Genomic DNA, 10,981 nt, shown 5'->3' with positions numbered 1-10,981 from the left:
TTCAACGAGAGAATCATAGTCCTCATCAAGCCCATTGAGAATGAACGAAGTAAACTCCTCGTCACGAAGAGGCTTCCCAATAGACGACAGTGTATCAGCCAAACTTTTGACCTTGTTGAAGAAGGCCGTGACGGAGAGGTCATTTTTCTTGACCTCACCCAGCTGGTTACGAATGGCAGAGGAACGGGCCAGCGACTGCGAGGAAAAGCTGGAGTCGAGCGTGGCCCATGCATCCCTTGACGTCGCGGCAAAGACCACCATGCCGGCCACGCAGGGTGTGAGCGAGGACTGAATGGCACCCAGAATAGCTTGATCCTGAGCGATCCATCGACAATGAGCAGGGTTGGACACCATGACGGAGCCACCAGCGGCCGAGGGCACTGGAACCATGGCCGGGGGACACGGCAGCGTACCATCGACATACCCCTCAAGGTAGTGACTACGCATCAGCGGCAACACCTGAGCGCGCCACAGGAGGTAGTTGTCAGCAGAGAGCTTCACCGTCACCAGGTGAGCGAAGTGGAAAGGTCCTGGTTCAGCCACCGATGCGGAGAGCTGCGAGTCGTACGTCGGAGGAGCATTGTACGGAATCAGCGCATCGGCCGACGGAGACGTACGGTAGTGTTGGTGATGACCGTAGGGCGCCGTAGGAGGTACGCCGTAGGGCTGCAGCGACGTGACGTGTGGCACAGAGGCAGCGTAGGGCGCGCCATACGGCGCCTCGTAGGGCACCGCAGAGGACGAAGCATACGGTGCCGGTGCGACATACGGCGACGACGGCGCGACGTACGACGCTGGATATGGCCCACCGTACGGCACCTGGACGGAAGTGCCACGAGGGCCTGAGGCCGGCGGCACAGCAGAGTTCGCAGCGGCGCCGTAAGGCAGCTGCGCAGGGGCGCGATCCCGATCCTGCATGGGTGCACCGTAGCCAGGGTTGACGGCCGCCAAGGATGGATCGCATCGATCCTGCATGTGGGCACCGTACGCCAGGGATGGGTCACTGCGATCCTGCATGGGAGCACCGTACGCGAGCGATGAATTTCTGGACGGCTGCGCGGGATCAAAGGCGTGCGACGCCAGGGCAGCATCACGGGCGATCGAAGGCGCGGGCGATCGGGGCGCTGGAGGACGCGACCCCGATACGGACGGACGGGCCCAGGCGAGCGGGGTAGACGCCATGAACGGCGATTTCGTCGCCAGGGTTGATGGAGGCGGCGCGGCGGCGGTAGAGGAAGCGGAAGTACGGCGCGGACCGAACGCGTCGTCTGATACCATGTTAGACAGATTATGATTTGGAACAATACTCGATACCCTTGGTGGGTACGGCTGTCATATATTTATAAGAGGGAACCGTACAAATACCGGTTATATTACAACACGTATATCTAATATATACTTAGTCTAACAGCAGTTGTAGGGTCAACCACGTAGTATCTCACAGACATGATCTTCTGCCTCTCTTCACCGCTGTACAGCGCACGGCCACCATTGTCGTCCATGCATGTCGCACCGCCACCGAGATGGTCGTCTACGAAGACAAAGCGATGGTTGAGGTAGTAGATGTGGTTTGCCTGCACCCCGCCGGGCCCGGCCACTGATACACGGGCTACCTTACATGAGGTCATCGGCCCCACAAACAAAGCGTAATCGCCTAAGCTCGTCACCTCCACCCATTTGTAGACATCGTCGGTGTTGGTGCTGACGAGCTCGAATACCCCGAAGGATGGCTCATGGTTGCGTGACCACCGGGCCTTCACCGCCATGGCCGGCTTACCTCGCAGCTCAAAGAGGTAGCTCACGTACGTCACTAGGTCGTCCCTAAAACCGGCGCCATCGCGCCTTTCGATGGCCAACCGGTGCGCAGCCGTCACCACGGGCATACCGTCGCTGTCCACATCGATTTCATACCTGATTAGTCCCTCCGTGCTATAGGCGGTAAGACCGTAGAGCTCGCCGTTGCAAAAGGCAATGTCCGACACGCGCTCCGCGTGGCTGCATGGTGCCATCGCCCACCCTCCATCCGGGCAACCAACCCTGCAAAGCGCGACACACCAACGTTTGGTGATGGCGGCAAGAATGCACCCGGTTGACGTGGGGGCCTCTGAGAAAACGAGTTTCCGGATGCGCAACGGACGGTTGATACCCGTGCACACGAGCCGCCTCTGCTTATCGGAGAGCGTCAACTCGAGGCGGGAGAAGAGGCTCACTACGGCGAGCAGGCGGCGCCCCTCTTCGAACGCGGCGACCCAGCCGCCGTCGTGGGAGCCGACGAGCCGCCTGTCGATGGCCACGCTCGGGAGCGACATGCGCATGACCCCGTCGTCCTCGGGAGAGTACAGGAGGCGCTCCGTCCCCATGTCGTCGTCCCGCGGCGGGAAGAGAAGCCAGGGGAGAGCGCCCGGTGCCTGCTGCCGCCGGGATGCCACCACGGCGCGCCAGGACCTGCAGACGGCGGCGAGGCAGACGCGGTCGAGCGCGGTGGGGACCCTACCGTAGACCGCGCCGAGAAGATCCCAAGGTAGATCGGACCACTGACCCGCCTCCACCTCCACGATCTGCTGCCGGCTGTGGTCTCCGGGAGGCACCTGCGGGATGCTGGCTTTTGCAGCCTCAGGATCATCGTCCACGGTCACGGTCACGCACGCAGAACAGATCGCGCGACACGCGACAGCAAGGCAGCGAGGCGTCGTTTGTCACCTCGTCGTCTGCTGGCTTTCGTGCGCATGCCTGCTTCTCCGCTACAAAGAAAAAACATGGAAATTTCTGCTGCTTCGTAGTATCCCTTTAGTTTACACATTGCGTGCCTTTATATAGAGCTAGCACCAACGCCATTACCCAATCGTGATTTGGGAAGACAATTGCACTTTTGCAACAAAATAATGATTCCTGTTTGGTTAACTTCTACACGCTTCATATTCCTGTTTGGTGTCTAAATTTTTTTTTAATACGGTACAGACAACGAGAACGTCTCCTTTCACTGAAAACGCATCGCCAGAAATCCTAAAATAAATTTAGAAATAATGTGAGCAACATGACTTGAATCCTGGTGGGCTAAGAATATACCTGGGCATACCACTGGCTGGGCCGGGCTTCGGGCCAGGCCAAAAAAGCCCGGTGCTGAAAATCCAGGCTCGAGCCGGGCCCGAGCCCCAAAAAGCCCCACACGGCCCGGTCGGCCTGGCCCAACTACGGCTAAAATCCTGTTTTGCGCAAGCCCGAGTCTGGCCTGATCTACTCGTCGGGCTCGATTTCCAGACCCGAGCCCGGCCCGATGATATGCTCGGGCTCAGCTCGCCCCAGGATTTTTGGATCGGGTCGGGCTTTCCAGGCCGAGCAGCCCATGGCCAGGTATGGCTGGGATGCCTCTGTCCCTCTAATTATCCAACCACATATTGGTTTGCTGGTATCCAATAATTTGAATATACCGTCTCTGTTGGGTTTCGTAGTAATTTCAAAAAAATTCCTACGCACACGCAAGATCATGGTGATGCATAGCAACGAGAGGGGGAGAGTGTGATCTACGTACCCTTGTAGATCGACAACGGAAGCGTTAACTTGGTTGATGTAGTCGTACGTCTTCACGGCCCGACCGATCAAGCACCCAAACTACGGCACCTCCGAGTTCTAGCACATGTTCAGCTCGATGACGATCCCCGGACTCCGATCCAGCAAAGTGTCGGGGAAGAGTTCCGTCAGCACGACGGCGTGGTGACGATCTTGATGTACTACCGTCGCAGGGCTTCGCCTAAGCACCGCTACAATATTATCGAGGACTATGGTGGAAGGGGGCACCGCACACGGCTAAGAATATGATCACGTGGATCAACTTGTGTGTCTAGGGGTGCCCCTTGCCTCCGTATATAAAGGCTCAAAGGGGGGGGCGGCCGGCCAAGAGGAGGCGCGCCAGGAGGAGTCCTACTCCGGGAGTAGGACTCCCCCCCCCTTTCCTAGTTGGAATAGGATTCGCGGAGGGGGGGGGAAAAGAGGAGAGAGAGGAGGAAGGGGGGCCGGCCCCCTCTCCTTGTCCTATTCGGATCAAGGGGGGAGGGACGCGCGGCCCATCTCTGGCCACCTCTCCTCTCTTCCACTAAGGCCCATATACCTCCCGGGGGGTTCCGGTAACCTCCCGGTACTCCGGTAAAATCCCGATTTCACCCGGAACACTTCCGATATCCAAACATAGGCTTCCAATATATCAATCTTTATGTCTCGACCATTTCGAGACTCCTCGTCATGTCCGTGATCACATCCGGGACTCCGAACAAACTTCGGTACATCAAAATGCATAAACTCATAATATAACTGTCATCGTAACCTTAAGCGTGCGGACCCTACGGGTTCGAGAACTATGTAGACAAGACCGAGACACGTCTCCGGTCAATAACCAATAGCGGAACCTGGATGCTCATATTGGCTCCTACATATTCTACGAAGATCTTTTATCGGTCAGACCGCATAACAACATACGTTGTTCCCTTTGTCATCAGTATGTTACTTGCCCGAGATTCGATCGTCGGTATCCCATACCTAGTTCAATCTCGTTACCGGCAAGTCTCTTTACTCGTTCCGTAATACATCATCCCGCAACTAACTCATTAGTTGCAATGCTTGCAAGGCTTCAGTGATGTGCATTACCGAGAGGGCCCAGAGATACCTCTCCGACAATCGGAGTGACAAATCCTAATCTCGAAATACGCCAACCCAACATGTACCTTTGGAGACACCTGTAGAGCTCCTTTATAATCACCCAGTTACGTTGTGACGTTTGGTAGCACACAAAGTGTTCCTCCGGCAAACGGGAGTTGCATAATCTCATAGTCATAGGAACATGTATAAGTCATGAAGAAAGCAATAGCAACATACTAAACGATCGAGTGCTAAGCTAATGGAATGGGTCATGTCAATCAGATCATTCAACTAATGATGTGATCCCGTTAATCAAATGACAACTCTTTGTCCATGGTTAGGAAACATAACCATCTTTGATTAACGAGCTAGTCAAGTAGAGGCATACTAATGACACTTTGTTTGTCTATGTATTCACACAAGTATTATGTTTCCGGTTAATACAATTCTAGCATGAATAATAAACTTTTATCATGATATAAGGAAATAAATAATAACTTTATTGTTGCCTCTAGGGCATATTTCCTTCAGTCCCATCCTATCCTCCACCTCCTCTTCAACCGCCTCGTCCTCCCCCGTCATTCCTCTCCTTCACCCGCTTGCGCTACGCACCGGCGCCTGCGCTGCGTCGCCATGGATGGCTCGCCCCGAGCAGCAAGGAGCATCGCCCCGAGCTCGGCAACCAGCAGGCAATGACGTGAGGCCGTGAGGTCCTCCCCTCTCTAGATCCTATTGAACGTGAGATCCAGCAGATGCGGACCAACCGGCGGTTGTCATCGCCATGGCACTTCGCCCTCCTCTCCGGTGGCGGAGCTGCTCCTTCCCAACGAGCATCCGGATGGGTTTCATCATCGTCACCCTAGCCTCCCCCCCCCCCCCCCCCCCCAATCTATGTGGTTGATGGAATAATGCAAAAGCAAAAAACTTAAACAGGATGATCTGATGCATATTTAATCCTTTTTTTGGCCGTGAATTTCTGCATGGCAGTCTAGATCATGTTGTTATATTCTTGTGTCTTTTTTTGATATGCTCTTTCAGAAGTCACTCGAGAACGTTTTTAATGCACAACCAAGAATTGAATATCACCATCTTACATTTTGTAGTCTTTTTTGCTTGAGTAAATTGTCAAATAGTTTTAGTTGTATATATGATTTAAGAAGTTGCACAACATGATGATACTAAATTGGCTAGACGATGTTTTCGTTTAGGTTAATCTATTTTTACTAGTCATATTTTTAGTTGGCATTTGCAGTTGTTATAGTTGCACACATAGTAGTTCTCAATTGGATATGACCATTAGAAAGTTATACAACACGACAATACAAGTACGAAGAGAAATTATAATATGCAAAAATGTTAAACTGCGGTGGATCAAACCCGTGACCAACGGTTACTTGCTGTCTATACTGGATAGTCACTTTTTTTGAAGACAAATTGGATAGCCACTTTAAATGGCCTATAAGTGAACACGCACATGGGGCTTAAATGGGCTGCCCCGCTGCTCTCACCGCAGCCCATTTATCACACGGTAGTTTTCTAATTCCTAAATACTATTATAATTCATATTTATTATTTGAATTTTAATTTCGAAATTGTACATAAATAATTTTTACAATTACGTGAATAATAATACATGAATATTTACTACAAGTACAAGAATCTTTTTCTGAACGAGTTAACAATATTTTTACAATTCATGAATATTATTATAATTAGTACTTATTATTTTACTTATGTAAACATTTTTAACTAATCATGTATATTTGTTTAATTACATGAACATTCTTTTAAATAAGAACATTGTTTAGAATGATATGAACATCATTTTAAATAAAATATTGTTTATAATTACATGAAAATTATTTTAGATGATTTATTTCATTTGAATTTATATTATTTATAATTTAAATATTTCTACGTAATACTAAGGAAGGGAAAAAACTAACATGTTGAAAATGGGCCAGGGTGACAGCAGCCCATTTAAGACTTAAGTGAGTGCTCGGCTACAAGGCATTTCCTGGTTAACAGCGCACTGTGGTAACCACCCCGCCACAGTAACTCTATGCCAACAGTTCCATCACTTGTTCGCTTTATCACCTTTTTCTTTCACTTTTTCTATTTTTTGTTTTTCATTTTTCTGTTTAATTTTTTCCCTTCTTCCTCGTTCAATGATCTTTCTCAAATTCATTCACATTTTTCTAAAATTGATGAAATTTTTTCTAATTCAGCGATTTTTTTTCAAATTTGACTTTTGTTTTCTCAAATTCGATGAACTTTTTCTAAATCCGATGAACTAATTTTGATGAACTTTTTTCAAGATTGACGAATTTTCCGTTCAAATTGTGAACTTTTTTCAAAATCAATGAACTATTTTCTCTAAATCGATGAACTTTTTTCAAAACTGATGAATTTTTTTCAAAACCGATGAACTTTTTTTTTAAAACGATGAACTTTTTAAAAAATTTCATAAACTTTTTTCCAAAATCGGTGAACCTTTTTAAGTTTGTGAACTTTTCTTCAAAAATGATGAACTATTTCTCAAAATCGATGAACTTTTTTAAGTTTGTGAACTTTTATCTCAAAATCGATGAACGTTTTAAAATTCAAGATTTTATAGAAGTAAATGAAAAAACTAAATGATAAATAAATAGCGCGCCCATACTTGTTCATATACAGTTTAGCGCTACTAAATCACAAGTGCCAAATTGTTCTGGTGGTCAGCTAAGATTGTACAAGGGTTGCCTACTTGAGTGTTCCGAGTTCGATCCCTAAAGAGTCTACCCTTTTGCGTTTTTTTGGCGATTTCTGGTAGCTGCCTTTCCCATCGCGGGCCGGCCCAACAAGGCGCTGCAGCGGGCGCCAGGAACCTGTTCGGGTGCATAAGGCGCCGACTCCGCGGCTACAAGTCATTAGGTCTAGCACTACGGCATGGCTTGTTACTGGCCAGTGAGAAAAACTGCTCAAGGGTGACTATAGAATCGAACTGCCTAGAAATTATAGAAGCATGCAATGGTGAGAAGGAAATTAAAGCACATACTCAGCTTTATTAGCTGATTGTTTTCAAGTGGCTCATGAAATACCAACCGTGAAGTTCATGTACTGTCCTAGGGAAGCAAATACATTGGCACAACTTTGTAGCTAGGCATGCGTATGATATGCAGTTAGAGTTCTCCTGGGAGGATGAGCCTCCAGGTTTTTTATTACCGCATGTAACGAAGGATGTAACTTTTCCAGTTATGCAATAAAGTGCCAATAGATTTTAAAAAAAAATTGAACATCAAATGTACTTAAAAAAAATTGAACATCAATTGGTACTTGGTCTGTTTGCTAGCCCGGCCGGCCAGAGTCCTGCAGGTCGGCGCGTCGCAAGATTCTGCATATTAATTTCCTCCCTGTTATGGATCCTGGCGGGTGGGGCCCAATGGTGGCGTTTCATTTTTTAAGAAAAAAAATCAAGGGGCTTTCTCGTGAGGAAAAAATTAGGGGAAGGGGGGGGATTCTCGTAAAAAAACCAGGTCACATGTCCTTCGTCCCTGCCTCCCGGACACTGACGGGTGGGCCCTGTGCCATGCTAGCGCGTCACATCAGCACTCTATACATACACAACCGTGGTTAGTGTTGAATCATAGATGCAGGGCCGGCCCTGAGGGAGGGGGGGGGGGGGGGGGGGGGGGGGGGGGGGGGCGGCCGCCCCGGGCCCCCAAGATCGAGGGGCCCCTCCCCAGATATACACATGTTAGCTATGGTCCAACATATTTCCAGTCATCAAAAAAAAATTGTGGACTAAACAGCTGGGCGCAGCACGATGGTCCAACATATTTGCCGCTAGGAAGAGAGCCAGCGATCGATTCGTTCATTCCTAGTTACTACGTGCACGTTAAAAAAAGGAACTGGTTGATCCTTTCCGATTCTTTCCTTGATTAGTTCGTGCATGTCGATAAAAAAGGAACAGATTGATCCCTTCTTCCATCTCGCACGCAGTTCACGCAGCGATTCCCAATTTCTCAGCGGCCCTTTCCTTCTAAAACAAAATTTCCTCACTAATTCAGATCAACCGCCGATTTCAATCTCCTGCCTCCATGGGGCCGTCGGAGCCCTGCCTTGCTCTCCGTCCGTCAACGATTCGACCATCTGAGGTATATCTTCTATTCATATTGAGGTTCCTAGTCTATTAGATGAATAGCCGACACATCGGCACTGTTCAACAATTGTCAATTGATGCAATTTATTTATTTATTTTCAACATTGTGTCTTATATATCCTGTCATCCATAAGAAAGTTGTGGATGAATTAGTACAATCACAGAGTGGAAATATTCATAATTTTTTCTAAGAGAGTTGGCATTCCATAGAGGAAGGGCAACCAACTAATGGCAATTAAGAATTTGATCAGTGAGAAGAAAATATCAACACCAACAGCAACGATAACAACGCAGGGTGCTCTGACCTCTGAGTATGTAGGTAATTCATTGGATGTACATGTACAGTCAACTAGTGATCATGAACAACCAGTTTATGCTACTGATATTTATGAAACAATTAGGATAATCTTGATAAAAATACAAGAAACAGCTTACTTGAGAAAGGGTCTATGAGAGAGGACAGAAAATGCCATACCATCTACATGATGCAGGAAGATGTTTTTCATATGATCATTATCATAGGAAATTAAGAAATGGGGAGGAACATGATAAAAATGACTACTTTATTCAAAAGATGTCGACAAAGATTTTTGCTTCCATTGTAAGATCTTCAAGTCTAGCATTAGTAGGAGTTTATTCCAAAGGTTGACAGTTTTTTGCTTCAACTATAAGATCTTCATGTCTACCATTAGCACGAATCAGAGATCATCAGCACATGATGGGTTAGGACATTTTTAGGTAATATGTGTAAATTATTTGATATATATACTAATTTTGGATGCATGTAGGTGTTATTGGCAATATTTCATACATATGCAGATTAATTTTTATCGCTATTGTGTCTACATTAAGGGTCCCGGGTTTTAGTCTCGCCCGAGCCCCCAAAATCTCAGGACCGGCCCTGCATAGATGGCCTTTAGACCCATATGAACAATGATTCCTGATTAATCTTGAGGCCCATATAGGTATATGGCAGGTGGTGGGAAGTTTAGTACCACCTTGTTAGTTGAGAAAAATTGAGACCCCTTTATAAAGACTGCTCTACCACCTGCCATTGGGAGCCTGTGAAGAGGAGTGGTACACATGCGTTCCTCCTCCTCCGTCGCGGTGACTCGGTCGTGGGCCTCCGCTCAGGCCCACGACTTCCTCACTTTGAGCAGGTGCCTCCGGAACCCTGCCGTTCGGCCGTTCGAGATCTTGTCCGGAAGATCGACAATAAGGTTTTTGGGGAGCGTCTCGACACGACTGCTCCCAATCCGTCCCCGTCTTCGTCCTCCTCTGCTTTCACTACTCCCCCTGCATCAATACCATGGTTGAAGACGCCACCGCCAAGAAGAAGGCCACGGACGACGTCGGGGCTGCTGCTTCCGCCGCCGTGTTGGCTTGGCCAACCGGAGGGACTTACTCGTACTTATGCTAGCCGTATATGTTCTGGTCAGATGGTTCGATTCTATGTATTGTACATGCTAGTATGCTTAGGTATCAATATGAGATGCATACCGTATTTGCCATGTTTACCGTTTACTCGTGGATTAGTCTAATTAGAAAAGTGCTAATATTTCCAACAGTTCGCACCGTAGATGTGCGCCCAAGCCAAGTTTTGTCACCGATTCAATGTATGCCGCAAGTTTTAGCACCAAACTATTTTTTCTTGCCAAGTTCAAACACTTGTGGTGTAATTGACTCTTTCTAATACTTTTCCGTTTACATGATACTTTTTCTAATATATGGATTAGAATTGTTTTCCTTATATCAATTAGAGGGAACAAATTATTACTCTTTATAAATTAAGGGACCAAAATTTTCTATTTTAAGCCGGCCGCTTGCTAGACTTGTCCTAGGTAAATAGCACAATGTACTTCCTCCATAAAAATATATAAGAGTGTTTAGATCATTTTTTTTTGCGGGTAGCGTTTAGATCACTTGCTCTTATATTTCTTTATAGAGGGAGTAGTTCTATTAAAGAAGTCATTTATTTCACTTAAGAACAACCAGGCTTGGCCAAATTAAGATATACTAAGCAAATAGCTGCGCACTCCACAAAAGCAACCTTGATCCTTTCCTTTCGTACGAACATAGGAAGCTTGGATCAACGAAAACCCATAGGGATAAAAAAAAGTTTGTCTAATTCACATCTAGATGTTTTTTAAGAATGTCACATCTAAGCTCTCACAAATATATAATGCAGCAACAAGAAAAAAAACTAGGATA

At 47.3% G+C, this 10,981-nt stretch overlaps 1 protein-coding gene across 1 annotated transcript; it reads right to left on the bottom strand.

Annotated features, from left to right (window-relative positions):
* Positions 1-1,364: 1,364 nt before the first annotated feature.
* On the bottom strand, positions 1,365-2,696 carry LOC125541217 (the record flags this gene model as incomplete). The annotated part of the gene is made up of 1 exon (XM_048704680.1): positions 1,365-2,696. A coding segment is annotated over one exon (1,308 nt), but the record flags the coding sequence as incomplete, so codon positions are not given.
* Between the last annotated feature and the right edge of the window lie 8,285 nt (positions 2,697-10,981).

This window comes from Triticum urartu, chromosome 2 (assembly GCF_003073215.2).
Source record: "Triticum urartu cultivar G1812 chromosome 2, Tu2.1, whole genome shotgun sequence".
NCBI lineage: Eukaryota > Viridiplantae > Streptophyta > Magnoliopsida > Poales > Poaceae > Triticum > Triticum urartu.
This window is presented reverse-complemented; position numbering and strand designations above follow the sequence as displayed.